This window comes from Xiphophorus maculatus, chromosome 22 (genome assembly GCF_002775205.1).
Source record: "Xiphophorus maculatus strain JP 163 A chromosome 22, X_maculatus-5.0-male, whole genome shotgun sequence".
Classification (NCBI taxonomy): Eukaryota; Metazoa; Chordata; class Actinopteri; order Cyprinodontiformes; family Poeciliidae; genus Xiphophorus; species Xiphophorus maculatus.
The window spans coordinates 7,203,254-7,220,499 of record NC_036464.1 but is presented as its reverse complement, the minus strand read 5'-3'; the positions used below and the strand labels follow the sequence as shown (position 1 = coordinate 7,220,499).

Below are 17,246 nucleotides of genomic sequence, written 5' to 3'. Positions count from 1 at the left end.
ACTGAATTGAATAAACGACCTGCTTTTGAGTTATTCGGGGCCGCCTACCTAGGATTGGAGGCCCTTTTTCAACAGTCGTTATATGTTGAAAAAGTTTAGGAAATTCAAAAAAGAAAAATCATTTTTAAAAAATTATGTTTTAATTAGGAACAATAATCATATGTTTGTTGATTAGTTGTTGACGTCTGAGTCTTTGATTATAGAAAGTTTCAGCAGAGGAATGTTTGAAAGGAACAGTCAGAATCACAGAAAAACTTCAGCTTGTAAAAGTTGAAGCGATAAGTTCAGCCAACTTTTAAAACCAGCAACTACAGATGATTATTATGAGAACGTTGTGCAGCTAAAAGATGAGAAAGTTATTCGAAGAATTTAGTTATGGTTTCAAAAAGGTACAGCTCTACATATAAAAAACTACCTTCTGACTACTGATATATGTGGTACAACAGTGAGGGATTAAATTCTGAAATAGTACAGATACCTTGATTGACTCCAGTGGAAGAATCTTTCATGATTCCTTTCCAGGATGTCCACTAGTGTGAGCAAATATTGTAGTAAAAGCAAAATAAATCCTTGTGCAAACAGACTTTTTTCTTTTTTATATCACCTGAATAATGGAATTATGTACATGTGGACTTACCTTAAAAAAGTGTTGCACATTAGTGCAATATAATCCTTCGGGTTATAGAAATGGTCTAAACATAGCATCAGAAAACATTTTTTTTTATCTGACAGATTAATTAATTTGACTGATTATAATTTAGAATATTTACAATTGAATACTTGGATAAGTGTTTTAATCTTCAAAAAATACATACAAATTTAACCATAAACAGCTTCACCCGTTTTTTCTTGTTTTACTTTGTAGGACTATATAAACAGATGAAATGTACTATAGTGAGTGATGTGTTTTCCTCCGATTCATTACAGTACCCACACTTTCTAAAGAGGGACGCCAACAGACTGCAAATCATGCTGCAGAGACGGAAGCGTTACAAAAATCGAACCATCCTGGGCTACAAAACGTTGGCTGTGGGAGTCATCAATATGGCTGAGGTAACATCCCCTCATCTGGGGGTGGAGTGCTTTCACCCGCTTCATTTCATGTGTCATTCTCAGTCGCTTTGCTTGAGAAGTGCTCTATTTTGCTCTGAGCTTGTGAATGTGTTCTACCTTGCTCTGCTTGCCAGAGAGAATGGGCTCCTGTGATTCATTTTCATCAGACAGAGCTGTGTGAAATGATCGACCATCTGGTGGTTGCTTCATATATGCTATTCTAGCCCAAAAAAAAAAACAACAAACAAAAAAACTGCTTTCATTGTCGATTGGCTGTTGAAATAAATATAAGCTAGTTTATTTGTTTGAAAAAGAGTTAGATAATTTACTATTGAGCCATTTTACTTCTTTAGGGTTAGTCCAAACCTCAGCTGGAGACACAGTGGGGAAATTAGGACAGAATAAGGATATCTGACCACAAACACTCATCTGAAACATCATGCTCGTATGTTTTATGGATTGTTGGCTTGAAATTAGCCTTGACAGAACAGATACCAATGTTGTTGTTTTTTTAATTCTCTTGCAAAAGTATTCATACCTCTTTGTTTTTATGGTTTGTCCTCCTACAACCCTAATTAGGATTTGATGTGATATACTAACACATAGCAGTGCATAATTGTAGATAATTAAAAGAAAGAATTTCAAAAATGTCCCTGTCCCCTCTACTTTGATAACCCTAAATAAATGTAATGTAACAAACCGCCTTTATGAGTTGCATCTATTGATAAATGTATATTACTGGATATATACTGGAGATGGCGCCTATTGGCCACTTAGCTAGTGCAGCCTCCATTACTATGTATTGAGTCATGTCCATAAAACCATACTGTTCCAATACAGAACCATGTTTTAAAACAAAATATATATTCGACCCAGATATAAATCGATACATAGTTTGGTTTCTGTCAGTTTTGTCTAGAGGGAACTAAGCAAGTTTTTCTTTTATTTTGGACAATAATTAAATTTGACATAATTACCTCTGTCTAAGCCATAGCTTAAAATTGAACAAACTGCAGCTCCAATATTTTATTCAATATTTGATCCTATTTGATGATTGTTAGGAATATAGCCATGCTAGTCCAGTTTTTGTTGTTTGTCCCCCACAATGAAGGGAAAATAACATAGAAAACCAACTACAAACCACTCATGTATAGAAATGGCACATAAATATAGTCACATGATGTCCAACCCAAATAGTTTAAGAGGCATGCATACCTTTGCATGGTACAGGTGTTATCAATCATTTTCTAATCACTATCTGTCCTCAGCCAGAGATGTTTTCCTGCTGTGGCCTTCAGGGCAGAAACTGATTGTCATCTGAAAACAAGACTAATGCATTATTGTGTTTTAAATTCCAACTCAGCTGCTCTGCTCTTTCTGCTGGGAAATAACCCACAGACTTTTTATGAATGAAGCCAAATTGACCATTATTGGACCCTGTAGGGTAATTGCGTTGTCATCCGGCTGCAGAGCAGAACCCTCTTGTGCCTCGTGTTCTGAAACCGTCGAAGCATTGTGTGGGAGGAAGTGGCTTCCTGGGCTTTGCTCGGAGAGTTCAAGTGGACTCCTGCTGGTGGTTGAGCGAAATGAGCCTGCTCCCTGTTCAGCCATTCATCAGCTGAAATATTACAAGCAGCCCCCAGACAGAGCTTAGACGGAAAGCTCATCCTCTCTCATCTAATTCAAAACCGTTTATTTAAAACTTGCGCTGCTGGGTTGGATGGCAATGCAGATTGGATTGGGTCACTTAGGCAAAGCAGTTTTTTTTTTTTATGAAGACTTATTTACAGATAGCTTAGCTGTCAGTGGTTTAAGAGAACCTGCTTTAATCCCTTCACCAGCAATGGATGTGTGAAGATACAGTATGTTTTATTTTTTGACTGTTTAATCACTGCTTTAGAAAAACGGAACAGAGCGATGGGACCAGATATGATCGCAGGCGGTGTTTAGCTTGCAGATAAATTAAAACGTTCAAACCCAAAGAATCTCTTTCTGGGTGAGACATATCATTAACTAAACGGATGGATTTTAAATTTGATCTAAATGCTGCACTGTGTCCAGGTGATGCAACACCCAACAGACGGGGGACAGATTCTGGGTCTCCATAGCAACGTGAAGGAGGCCCCGGTGCGTGTGGCAGAGATCAGCGTGTACTCTCTGTCCAGCCAGCCCATCGACCACGAGGACAGCAGCGGGCAGGCTTGCCGCAAGACCAAAACCTCAGGTGGGTGAGCGCCATCTCCCGCCTCCCTCTGTGGGTCTGTTAGAAAGGTCTGAGTCCAAATCCAAATGTGTTTCAGTCCTTCAACCCCAGAGCCAGCACCTCCCCGCTGTGGCCTCTCTCTTCCCTCCTTCCACCTGGCTCAAGTTTCCCTACTGAGAACAGAATAAACTCCATTAATCCAGGCCTGTCCCACAGCCAGAGATATGTTATTCTCTTCAACTGCGGCTGCAATGTCAATGTGAGACCTGAACAGATGGAGGGACTATTACCTTTCACCGCTCTATTTCTGGACGGTGATGGTCCAGTCTGAACTCCGTGGCATTATTCTGCCGTTCTGATCCGACCGACACTGTTCTGGATGTTATTAAGGAAGCTGCTCAAACATAACACATGAGCTCATGCGGCAAGCATGAAACGAGTGTCACTCTGAGGGAAGGGAGGGAAGAAAAGATGTTTATCTTTCTCCGTTCATTGATCCTTAATAGCATCCATCCTACCTTGGAGCATGGAGCAGGATGTTTCACAGGCAAAAGGAAGAACATAGAAGCTGCTCCAAATGAATAAACAGCAGATTTTTAAGCTGAAAATATTTGTTGTCTTTAAAGAAAATTAAATTGGGAAAAGCTTTTCCACCAAATCTTTAAAAAATGTCCAGTAGAATCAACATCTCGCCACATTTGCCTTATTAAATGCTTGAAAATCAAGATAGAAATTCAAGATTATTGTTGTTGCATAAAAATGCTGTATTCTCTTTTAAGAAGAACTTTTGCAAAAACGACAAAAAAGGAAAATATTTTTTCTATCCATCATAGAGAGGCTATGATAGATAGAAAAAATATTTTCCTTAGCCGATATCTCTGTATTTTGACATCTGTTTTCATTTGTTGACCTCAGACCGCTCCCCTGACATGGATAATTATTCAGAGGACGATGATGACAGCTACTCGTCGGAGCAGGAGGCCAGTGATGACGCAGTTAATGCCCAGGTTGGTGCCAGAACAATCATTTTGTGACTGTGCTGCAGCTCTCTGTTAAATCTGGTATACATTCATGTTTCACATTATTTTTCAGCTGTTTGCCGAACATATCACTGTAGCTTCCACAAACTGCAGTGTATTTATTTGGACTTTATATGATAGACCAACACAAAGTTCATAATTGTGAAGTGGAAGGAAACGAATAAATGATTATAAAGATTGTTTTGGAAATAAAAGTCTGAAAAGTGGGATGTACATTTGTGTTCAGTTGTCTTTACTCCAAAATCTCAAAATAAAACCCCGTGTAGCCAATCACCTTCAGTATACTGCCCATGTAGTTTATTTAATCTCAATATAAATGCAGCTATTCTGTGTTTATAGCTGGGTTAGGCCATAAAATGGAGCTGTGTTGAATTCATCATCTGAAATTGGAAAGAACATGGCATAACTGAATAGCCTCCTGTCTCATTTGCATTTGTTTTAACGTCAGGATATTTATGATGAAGATGATGAAGTCCGGAAACCCAAGAAACCCCGCAGGAAAATGATCAGAACCACCTCCATGACCAGGGTGAGTGGCTCGCTCTACTGTCACAAAGAGCTTAATGTTCGCCAATCATTGACCATAAGAATAGCATAAAACGTGTAGCGTACTGTTCCACAAGCTTTTAGGAGAAGTAGCACAGCTTGTTCCATTTGTCCAAGCCATTAGCAGGATGTGGATGAGCATGTAAATGACCAATGTGGGCTCGCTGAACTGACTATAATGGTCTTTGCATGAAATAAGTAATCCAGTAGTTGGTAACGAGGATAATTTATAAATCCAAGCAGGTTGTTAAATGTGAGATTTATTTCAGCAGTTTCCTTTGCTCACATTTACATCTTTTTTTTTTTTGTCTTCTCTTACAGCAACCTAACTTTAAGCAGAAATTTGTTGCTCTGCTGAAGAGGTTCAAGGTTACTGACGAGGTAAGCTACAGCTGCTTTATTTTTTTTGTTGTTGCCCAAACAAACACCTTTTTAGCACCAAAGGAAAGGTTTGCTGGGTTGTTTCTGTGTTCTCAGCCAGGCTGTTATGTGGTCTCAAGTTAGTCAGCTGTGATGCTTGTAGTTATTATATTGCCGTTGAGGCAGCAGAAAATAATCCCAGCATTGACTGCCTGAATAGTCTTTTACTGCAGAGCAGTGAAAGGTAGAAGAAAAACAAGGTTACAGGCATTGTTAAAGCTAATTGATGTCTGATTCATACATTCCCCATAGATGTGATTCATACAGAAATAATTTACAGCTTGATTAACTCATTATTTCTTATAATGAACAGATGACTAATCTACTTATTAGGATATATTTTCTGTGGATTCTGTTTAAGACATTGTATAAAAGGTTAAAAGTGAGACATTTAGCTCTTTTTTTGGGAGTAAGATTCAGATGTTCGCTCGTATCTAAACTATATTAAGCTAGTAGAATGAGTATAGCCAAGTTGTAAAATGTAAAATCTATAGGAAGAAAGTCAAAGACTGTTAAATTATATTCCTCTTTAACAGCTTTCCCGTTTTCAGTTTGCCACAAGCTATGTAGGGGAAACAGCCTACATGGTCAGATTGGACTTAGACTGTTTATTAATTTTTTTTTTTACCTATGCAAAACATAGGTAAAAAAAATTATTAGAAATTTTTTAAAAGTTATTAGAAAAAATAACTATCTAATATTAGTTATTAGATAGAAAGCTAACACTGCACACTGTGAGACACTGTTGTGACAGCATCATGCTGTGGGATGTAGTTCTGCTGGAAGGACAGGGAAGCTAGATGGGGTTAAATACAAGGCAGAAGCTTGTTAGAGGCTGCAAAACATACAAAATAAAAAAAGAGGTGCACCATTTGCAGTTTTCTGGTCGATCTGATTCTGATTTTGGCTGATGCTGATTTCTGTTGTTTGAAAAGTTGCTAAGTTGGCAACAGCTATGTGACTATTGTTAACCGTGTATGTGCAGACCTGACCTGGTGGGTGGGTGAGTCAGTCAGCTCTCTCTCATGACAAAGAAAAAGGGGACATTGACTGATTTTCTGACCTTCACATAAGATAAGTGAATAAGATCGGTTTCACATGTCAGCCGATATCCTAAAATTAAGGAAACCCAGGCCGATTTATTGGTGCACCCCTAAAAATAACTGTGATAAAGATTTGTGCTGCAGTACAACAACTCTAAACATACAGTCAGACCTATAATGGAATGACTTGGAGCAAAGCATCGTGACGTAAAATCATCCAGACCTAAAGGCAGTCGAGGATATGTGAAAAGACTTTAATTGGGCCCTTGAGACACTCCATCTAATATGTCAGAGCTTGAGCTGTTTGTCGAAAAAGACGAATGAACAGAAGAATTCCTTGCCTAGAAGAGCTCTATTTAGTGTTGACTCAGGAGGGCTAAATACAAATACACTTCACATTTAAGTCTGTAGTTCTAACAAGATTATAGGTGAAAAATATCAAGGGACATTCTAACTTTTGGGAGGCGCTGTATGTCTAATAATGTTCCCTCACACCAACCTCAGTGCTGTATTTTTCTGGATGGTTCTGAAAGCTCCAGGTGGTCCAGTGATCTTTTATCACATTCACTGTCACTAATCTCTTCCTTGTGCCTGGGTAATGTGCAAGGCTCCAGCTCTATAAATACCCAGGCAGAAGGAGGCGGGGGGACAGACTGTTTATCTGCTTCCCGCCAGCTTCTGCTCTTATGGAGTGGCATTAATCACCTGATTAGTCCACAAGCCTGCCTGTGTGCACTTCCTATGATATAAATCCCCACTGTGCAGCACCTCAGCACTCACCTACCTTTTAACTATCATTAAAAAAAAAAAAAAAACTACGGTATGAATTTATTGGCCTTCCTTGGTCCAGAAGTCTAAACCAACATTAGAGATTTACACTTTCTGAAGCCATGGCTATGAAGACAAATATGTGTCTGTAATGTACTAAAGGTGTGGGGGTGTTTGTGTGTGTGGTAGGTGCTAGACTCTGACCCAGTAGATCAGACCCAGGAGGTTGAGGAGGATCTGGATTTGCTCTACGACAGTCTGGAGGTGTACAACCAGAGCGACAGCGGGCCAGAGATGGAGGACAATGAGAGTGTACTGAGCACTCCAAAGCCTAAACTCAAGTATGTTTTTCTTAAAGCCCAGCTTATAAAAATTTTACCATGATGGATATTAATTAGAGAAGACACCAGTACAGAACCTTGGGGAGCACCAGAATTAAGAGCAGCTGAATGGACTTGATAGATTCTGGCTGTATGAAGTCAAAGCAGCCTTGGATGTTATGTAGGTTTTATGTCTGTTCTGTGTTTTACTTGTTGTAGCATGAAATTAAAACCAAAACAACTGAACCAAAGTCTAATTTTTTAGTTTGTTCAATTCTTATGACAAAAAAAATATACTTGTTAGACATTTATAATAGGCTGCTTTTTTCTGAGCCCCTGCACTGAAAAGGCTGTTTGATTTTTTTTAAGTCTTATTTAAAAGGGTTTAATTTTATTGGTTCGGTGTCACAAAAAATATAATTTGCATTTATTCATTAGAAAATGTACATACTGCACCATAAATCACATGTACTGTCAAACCCCTGGTATTATTACAGGCTTCTTTATTTCTCAGTGAAACTATTCAAAAGTCAGTTTATGTTTGTATTTATCTTCAATTTCTCCCACATGACGCAGATGTTGCTGTCTTCTGCTGTTTGTTAATCTGTTCTGGGAATATTTACATGTAATGCTTAATATTTAAAAGTGTTTCATTTTTATCAGAAGATTTCCCCATATTGTAACAAGATAAGATTATTCTAAAGGTTTGCTTACTTTGTTAAACCGAGGCTGAGCAGAATAGTTTGTGTCCCTTAGTTTTAAACTCCTAATATTTAAAATATCATCTTCTTTTTTTTAGGCCGTTCTTTGAAGGAATGTCTCACTCCAGCTCCCAGACGGAGATCGGAAGCATACACAGCCAAAAAAGTCAGCAGAGAGAATTATCCTGTCCTGTAAGTTGATCATTAATCACCATGTATGAACAAACTGTCTTCTAGGGTCATTGTTTATCATTAAGGCTCAGTTTCATTTGTTTTATAGGTTCCTATGTAAAAGAAAAAAAGCTATTGTTTAAATGTCTGTAAGCGCTCGGCTCATTGAGGTCGAGGGAATCAGAGCTTGAGTGCAATGCAGCCACTAGTAGGACAGGATGAAGACTTAAGTCCTTGCCCTGTCCACCCCTGCAGGCTCTCAGTATTTATAGGGAGTGTCACCAGATGACCTTTTCAGCACCATCAACACACACGCTTAGACACAACTATGCTCCAGAAGGAAGATTGGATGGAGCGGCCCTGAACTCCTACTCCCAGATTTATGGCCCATTAGAACAACACAGGCAGGGGAGGAGAGGCATGTTGAATCCAACGATGTGAGGGAGGGGGCCATTTATAAATATCTGGGAAACCATTTGAGCTTGTAATAAAATAGCCCAAAGCATCACAGGCTGCTGTAGCCCTATATTTTGTTGTGTTGCAGCGGAACTTCATAAACATGTCTCGCAGCCAGAAAGGAAAGTTGTTTGATCTCAGACTAAAATGAATTAACCCAGATGTTACAAGACGCACAGGAATATTTTTAATGGCTTAACTCTGAGCACGCAAACAGGCTTAGATGTGTGGGTGAAATTAATGCAGTGAATAGCACGACTATTAGACCGTTAGGTCATTGAGGATACTACAGTCTGGAAAAATATAGAATTTGACAAAAACATGAACATTTACAGGTCTGGGTAAGTATGAAAAATGTGGAAAACGTTTCATATTTCCAGACCATATTTTCTGTTACATTGTGTAAATCATCCATTCATCCGTCTGTCATCCATCCTTCCTTCCATATATGAATCCATTTCTACATCCGTTCTTCCATCCATCCATGTGGGTTTTATATTCATCCATCCATTTATATCTCTATCTATCTAGCTCTGTTTTTATATCCATTTTTATATTCATCCACTTTTATATCATCTGTCTGTCCGTCCATCCATCCATCAATTCATTGTGTGCAGATTATCTGTATACTGTAGCAACATGTACAGTACATTTAAAGCAAACTTTTATATTTATACTTAAAAACTCTGGAAATGTGAGTCTGAAAAAGTTTTAAAACTTGTCAAACACATGTAGGAATCCTGGGAACTGTCTGAAAAACTACAAAGTGACCTCCATGGAGAATATAATCTAATGTAGCCATGTGTGTGTGTGTTTTCCCCCCTATAGAGCGGAGACTTTCTGACTGTGGACAGATGTAAAGTCCAGGGGAGCCGATATCAAGATGACAGCATCACAGAAACGTCTGTTGGGGTATGTTTTTGGAACAGCGGCACATAATTTAAACCAAACCCCTCTGGAGCATCTCCTTCTCACATTTACTCCTTCCAACCGTTCCCTTTTCACTTCACTGCCTCCTCCTCCCTCGGGCCTTTGAGAAAAAGAAACAAAGAGAGGGAGTGTGTGAGGGCAGACAAAGATAACTCTGAATGATGAGGACAGAGAGAGGTCCCTGAGTTTCCTGCTGTTTTCTTGCTGCTGGGTCAGCTTAACCTTTTTCATTCAGATGTGCCCCTCCAAGCACAGGGCGGCCGTCTCAGCAATCTGCTTCACTAAACCAATTTGAAGCAAATATCGAAGATGTTTCTTCAGCCACCTGCTAACAAACCACAGCTTTTTATCTCCTCTGTCACGGCGGGCATTTAGAATTACCAAAAACCTCAGCAACTTGAGCTCAATTCCATGCAAAGCCACAAGCAACATCTTATTTTGTTCTCCAGCTCCGCTGGTAGACAGAGAAGACACTGCTGGAGATTGATGAGCTAGGTTTGATTCCCATAAAAAGTGTTTTTGTGTTTTAAAGCTTATTAACGAGAAAGAAAAATTACTACTTTTAAAATTTGTTTCAGATATCACTTCCATTATTTATTTTGGGTCAAATCCAAGGTGTTTGGGTTTAAACGGGTCACCGACTTAAATGTCATTTTGCTCTCGTTAGATCATAAAATGAAATGCACAAACATGCAAAATTATCTGAGAATACAGTGAGACTTTTATGCAATGAAAAGATCTAGGATTAGGGAGAATTAAGAAAGCTAAAATAAATGTAATTTCAAAAGCTATATAAGAAGATATTAAAAACTTATCATGTTGTTCTTTTGAAAAATCCCAGTACTTCACAAGATGTGATGAGATTTTAGTCTTAAAACAAGAAAGTATTTTACAGGTTTGGATAAGTGTCTACATTTATAGACTGTTTGCCTGTCTCATTATCTAAAAAATATATATTTTTTTCTTTATTCATCTATTTGCCCACATTCCTTCCACTTTGGTCTATGGATTTTTTGCATTGCAGTTCCAAGCTAGTGCTTCTCAACATATCACAAATGTATTGTTCTCTGAATGTATGTGTCTTTGTACAGTGTGAGAACTGCCTGAACTGCTATAAATGTTAATTATTAACTAATGTTTTATTATTAATTAAACATGTTTTTAATTCAGCATTAAAAGATTTTGAGGGTAAAGACGTGCTTCGGTGGTGAAGTCATAAAGAAACTACAACTAAGTTGTTTTCGTGCTGAAACATCAGATGTAAACTAGACTCTAATTTCTCAGTAAAACTTTGTTTAGATGGAAATAAAGAACTTTTTTGGTTTTAGCTCGATTGTTTGTTCATAGTATGAGGTATGTGTTTCAAATTAACTAAATTCAGAAAGACAAAGACATTGAATTATTAGATTGTTTATTTATTAATGAACTTTTGTATTTGTCCTTGTATAATGAGCTAAAAAAGAGTTAAAGATTGGAAAATTAAAAATATGGAATTTGGTTATGAAATATGTTTAATAACTCTGGTTATTCCTCCTCTTTATTTTAGGTCCAGGAGCCAGAGTCGGAAAACAGTGGATCTGGAGTTGGGGAGGCTAATAGCTGGGATGTCAACACAGAACGGATCCCAAGCACCGTCGGCAAGCTCTGCAAAACGGAGTCACAAAACCACATGTCACCCAGGTGAGTGGCTCATCACTACATCTGAGAATAAACACAATAATCCGATCCTACACAAACCAACATCTGTATCTAAATATGCAAGTTAACCAGAATGAGTCCATGTGGAATGGGTGTTTCCTTTTTTTTATTCACAAGTTGCGTCCAGATCGTTAGATTTCTTGTTCTCTCTGCCGGTCATATGTTTGGAGCTGGTTGCGTTTTGTATTCTCAGTAAAGTGGAGAACAGGCTGCAGAGGCGTCCTCGCAGCACCTCCATGAAAGATAGGCAGAACTCCAAGGCTCAGAGCGACAGGACCAGCAGCATGGAGAGCGAGTGTTCCCCAGACTCCCGGCTAATAGCGCAGGTAAGCCTCCCTGTTTTGTAAAACATTGTCTTGTCTCCATTTTTGGCTGATGCATGTGCTTGTATCAGTTTCAGAGTCTCTGCTCCTCGTTTTTCTCCAAGGTTCCCAGGAAGTCTGTGTACGACCAGCTAAACCAGATCCTCATCTCAGACGAACGCTTGCCAGAGAGCATCATTCTCATAAATACTACAGAGTGGCAAGGACAGGTGTGTTTTCCTTAAATAACATTCAGAACTTCTTAACAGTAATCTGTTCATAAAATAGCACTGGGTTTCTATAGTCTGGGAAAGTAAAGACTTTTGTTCATTTTCTACTCAGAATTCTTATCTATTCATCCATTTCTATTTAAAGCCTTGCCTCTGCAAAAGCATATAAATTAATCTCAATCCTTTGTATTTAAGCAAGAAAAACTGTTAATTATTAACAATGAAATCTGAAAATTATTGTCTGGGGATTTAAGAAGTTTGACTAAGGATGGGTGATATGGAATTAAAGTTTTATCTCAATACTTTATGGTGCTATTGTGATAACAGTAAAATGATAAGAACTATTTTACTTTTTTAGGGAAATATATGGCTCTGAGTGTGTGACGCAACAATCATGGCCCCACAAACGCAAATACTACTCTTGAAAAATATAAACGTTTGTAAAACGCTTCTTTAGGACACTAGTCACATAAAATAGTGTCATTTATATTACCAGACATTTAATCATATTTTTAAATTTATTGATACTCTCATTGAACAAAGAGTAGAAAAAATAGTACAAATAATAATTTCAACAACACATAACATTGTTAATTGGAATTTATTGTAACAATAAATCAAAATTCTTGCTATGATAAGAAATGTATCACAATAAATGATGGTTTTGACAAAAATAATCTGTAGAAACCCTTCTAATACATACAGGGATCATAAAGAGCATGATTTAGTCACATTATGTGTCATAATGTGAGCCAACATCGGGTTGTAGTACAATACGACGTTTCTTTTATGTATTATGTGTGCAGGACGTTTCTCAGATTGTCCCGCTTCTGCTGTCTTTCAGATGCAGTCTCACTTAACTTAACTCATTGTGTCCCTCTCGTGTGTTTCTGTGCAGTACGTAGCCGACCTGCTCAATGAACAGGGCCAGCCCATTGTCTCCACGTGCTCTGCTGCTGATGTGCAGGCTGCCTTCAATACCATCGTTACACGCATCCAGAGATTGTGAGTCGCCTACACATGCACATGCTTTGCTTTGTTTGTATGAAACGTTTAATCAGGGAGTGTTATTCCCCTCCCTAATTTGGATTAAATCTTGCCAATCTGCATTTGTTTATGGAGGCTTCTCCTCAGAAGATTCCAGGTTGCTTCTGCTCATCTTGCTGATCTTGTTCTGTCTGTGTAGCCATCGTTTGAAAATCTGCTGTTTCCAGACAAGTGTTCAGTGTTCTGTTTCTAAATCCGTCATCTCTGCTTGTCATCTCCGCAAGCTTTCAAGTCATTTTTAGGCAAGGTTATATTTTTATAATCTTAAACAGAAAGTCAAAATGAAAAGCGGAAATATTTTAGAATGTCATCAGCATAATAATTAAACGATTGTACTTTATAAATACTGATCCAGTATACAGCACCCTGATGTAATGACCTCTTAGCCTAATAACTGGATGACAAAAAGTCTTTCTTATCATTATTGAAGAATTTCAACCTAATTTCTTTGAAGATTTGGTTTAATTCAGCTGGAGGGTTCAGTTTCAGCTGGTCTTAAAAAGTAACCCTATTTATAAAGATTTTTTTGTGGCAGGATCAAAAGAGCTGCTTAAATAAAGTTGAAAAAATCTTCCAGATACTTTTAAGCCCTCAGTGCTGTAAAATCTGTTTGATACAATGTGGCTCTTTGGGGAAAAAAACAAAGCTGACCTGTTTTAAAGCAACAATCCTATAGAGATACAAATCTTTCTTTCAGGCAGGCTTTAATTTTTCACACAACATCTCTGACCTACATTTCTCAAAAGCCAGTTTTTTTTTCTTCGTTTTACTCACTGCTTTCTTTATTTAACACCTTCCAGCTGCAACTGCAATGCTCAGACACCACCGACAATTAAAGTGGCCGTTGCAGGCGACCAGAGTTACCTCAGCACCGTCCTGAGGTTCTTCGTGGAGCAGCTCGCCAATAAAACCCCAGACTGGCTCAGTTACATACGCTTCCTCGTTATTCCCATCGGTACGTCAACCGGAGTTAAAATTAAACCTGAAGATGCTGCATGTATGTAACCAAGTCTGCATGCAGGTTCCCATCCCCTGGCGAAGTATGTGGCCTCCTTCGATAGCCGCTTCAACAACATCTTCATGGACACGGCTTGGAGGGAGCTGTTCTGCAGGACGGAACGGCCCACGTCAGGTAGGACTCGACACTCTAAACTCTGGCTGAAGGGAAAGTCTGTGTGTCTAATGTGCAGCCAACTTGAAAGGGAACGAAACTGGGTCAGAGCTCAGGTCATGAGCTGCTGAACAGAGGAGGGAATTTCTGTCTGTTGCAGCAGATGGTTTTTGATCAGGTAGTGTTTTCACACCCTGCAAAACATCTTAAGAACCAGGTTAAAATAGCATCACACATCTTTTGTTTTTGTTTTTTTTTTCGTATTTTTATGTATTATGTATTTATGTATTTTTCTTTGACTTTGTATTTTGCTTATTTTAGAAGCGATTTATTATTTGTGAACTTGAACATCAACGTATGATTGCACTCACCCAATCGTTTTTAATCCACTGTCTCATGATCACTTCTAAAGTATCAGCGAGCCCGGCTACCAAAATCCTTCTCCACTTTGTATCTTAATTTCAACCTCAAAGAGAGTCACGGTTTTTCGCGCATGGTGTTGAGTCATCACTAAGGAGCTAATGAACGCAGGAAGGCTTGGCATCCTTTTTTTCTCTAAATCTTTTATCCTTAACAGAAGCTGCCTTAACAACCCACCACTCTTTTATTTGTTATGCGGTCTGTCAGATGTGTGCTTTGCCTGTCTGTATTAACACACATTTGGAAGAATGTAAATAATTAATGTTCAGTCTCCAAGCAATCTGATGTATGTGGAGATGTAGACTCTTGTTGATCTGACATGAATGTAGAACTCAGGCTTTATCTGTTCTACAAAGTCATGAAAAATGTGAGGAAGGAGTAATATTTGTATTTCAAGACTTTTATGTTGGATTCTACTTAAAAGATGCACATCTATCCATCCATTGCCTAGATTTATCAGTCGATCTATTCCACTCATCTAAGGCGGAAACGATTAATCATTATGAATCAATTATTGAAATAAGAATGAGGACTGGTATGCTATTGCATTTTAAGCAATAAAATGCTTGTCTTATTTAAAAAAAATAATTATTTGTTTATTTGAATCTTTTAATGTATGTCTGATATTGTATAAAAAGACTTAAGAGGTTAAATCTGAAGAATGTGCCAATTTTTTAATCCCAATTAATTGATCAATCATCAAAATAATCGACAGAATAATCAACTACTAAAATAATCATTCGTTGCACCATGCACTCATCCATCTCTCTCTTTATTGATTCTTTATTGATGATCCATCTTTCTTTTCCCTACAGACAACATGGATGTAGCAGGACGAATTATTCAGTATCTAGCCGGTGCCAACGTGTCCCACCAGTTCCCCATCTCAGAAGCCATGCTCACCTACAAACAGAAGAGGTAAACCTGGATTACTTGTATGTTTTCAACCATATTCATACAGCATCTGTATGCATGTTTATATCTGTGCTTTTTATGCAATCCAAAAATATTCTCTCAGAAATAATTTCTAATTCTAATCCTGACCATCATTGTAACTTGAGCTGTTAAAGTAAATATCTATTAAACTGCATGAAGGCAATGCTTGAATTGCTTACAAGCATTCAGCTTTTGCATATTACACTGCTTTTTGTGATGACAGTCATTGGAAGAGCCCAACATGGATTCTGAACTTGACAAGAAGATGAACAAAAACTTGTACCTATTGTTTTTTTTTTGTTTTTTTTTAACTACCATTCCCATCTTAGTGAGCACAGCTTCCAGTTGGTCAGCAGGTTCTAAAACCAATGTAGTTTTTAACTGTTGCATTCCTTCTCCTCCCCCTTTCCCTCTTTGATTTGCTTTCAAGGAAAAGAAGTCTGTATTTTGATTTTTATATCAGGTATCTAACTCAGCTCTTTTTGTTTGACCTTTTTTATTCCCTCTCCTCCATTTGGCCTAAGCTCCTCGCTGTGTCTTTACATTTACCTTTTCACACACTATTTTCTGTCTAACTTCACTTTGTCCTGACCCGTGTCTCTGGTTTGCTGTGACTTTGATTCCTGCTCTGTTGTCTGTGTTGTTGGTGTGACGATTTGCCTAACAACCTTTAAGACAAGCCTTTACAAATTAAGTTGGTGTTCTAACACGCAGCCAGCGTTAAAGTACCATAAGAATCGTAAAGACTGTGAGAACCAGGTGCTTTCTTAGAAGGCGGGACTATCTGCAGGTAGAAGAGTCAAACCAGTCAAGTAAATCATTTGTCACATTTTTGTTTTTCAAAACAAAAGTAATTAATATTGTGCTGTCTCTAAACTACAGAAATATTGTTTAGTTTCTCTTTTAATTTTTATAGAAACATCTAAGACATTTTTGTTATCAACTTGAATAGCCCACATTATGGCTTGAAGGTTTAAAATTCAATAAAAACCTTTGTGATGTAAATTCTACATCCGACAAATGTTTATAAACCAATCAGTCTTTATCTATTTCTGCTTTTTCAACTGTGTGGACAAGTTTGCTCTGACTAAATTCATGATCCTATGACCCCAGTAGCCCTGCAGAAAGACGGTTCTTCAGTTGTTCACATCTGAAGTGTACTTTGATACACCTAGTTTGGTTCTGAAATAATGCAAGAAATTTTACAATTTTTGGAATATTTTGTACTTAATGCACACATATTTTAGAACAATGAATTTGGCTGAATATACACAAGTTATGTTGATATATGAGCCATTTAGAGAGATATTGATATGAGATCAGTTAATGGTTGAGGTACCAAACTTTAGTAGAGCAACAAAAGCTCACAAAGACACATAAACAGTCACACAAAAATACATCGAATAACCGAAGAAACAAAAACTAAATGACCAATGTTGTTTGAAAATGCATGAAATCTAAATACTAACATGTATGTTGACGTATGCTGTGAAAATAACTGAAAAAGATCATGCTTTGTGAACTGTTGGAACATCAATAAGGCATATGATGACCACTGAAAGGTGGAGTGAAGAACTGATTATTTCTTCATTATGGCACCTGTTTGCTGGTGGGATATTGAAAACACAAGAAGAATCACTTTATCATTCAGCACCACTTCACAAACACAGTGCAAAACAATATTGTTTCACAAGCTCATAAAAACAAACACATTTAAAATCAGCAGCACATATTAAAAAGCAAATATCCAATTATTGCACAAGAGAAATGTTGATTGCACAAATATATTTTAACAAACTTGTAGAGTACAGTAATGTACAAAATAGCAGCTATTGATTTACTGCTCACCAG

The 17,246-nt window shown here is 37.8% G+C and overlaps 1 protein-coding gene across 2 annotated transcripts in view; it reads left to right on the top strand.

The window, feature by feature from the left end:
* LOC102233463 (phosphofurin acidic cluster sorting protein 2-like) overlaps positions 1–17,246 on the top strand; it is a 52,707-nt gene that overhangs the window by 28,707 nt on the left and 6,754 nt on the right. The window contains exons 4-19 of one of the 2 annotated variants that reach the window (XM_023327462.1): positions 928–1,053; positions 3,115–3,277; positions 4,172–4,263; positions 4,745–4,825; positions 5,164–5,223; positions 7,263–7,414; positions 8,193–8,286; positions 9,550–9,633; positions 11,198–11,331; positions 11,543–11,675; positions 11,777–11,881; positions 12,780–12,886; positions 13,729–13,883; positions 13,950–14,060; positions 15,275–15,377; positions 15,826–15,858. In XM_023327462.1, the coding sequence (XP_023183230.1) occupies positions 928–1,053; positions 3,115–3,277; positions 4,172–4,263; positions 4,745–4,825; positions 5,164–5,223; positions 7,263–7,414; positions 8,193–8,286; positions 9,550–9,633; positions 11,198–11,331; positions 11,543–11,675; positions 11,777–11,881; positions 12,780–12,886; positions 13,729–13,883; positions 13,950–14,060; positions 15,275–15,377; positions 15,826–15,858 (1,733 nt within the window). The remainder of the gene's footprint in view (positions 1–927; positions 1,054–3,114; positions 3,278–4,171; positions 4,264–4,744; positions 4,826–5,163; positions 5,224–7,262; positions 7,415–8,192; positions 8,287–9,549; positions 9,634–11,197; positions 11,332–11,542; positions 11,676–11,776; positions 11,882–12,779; positions 12,887–13,728; positions 13,884–13,949; positions 14,061–15,274; positions 15,378–15,825; positions 15,859–17,246) is intronic. The other variant, XM_014469734.2, reaches the window with a different exon arrangement.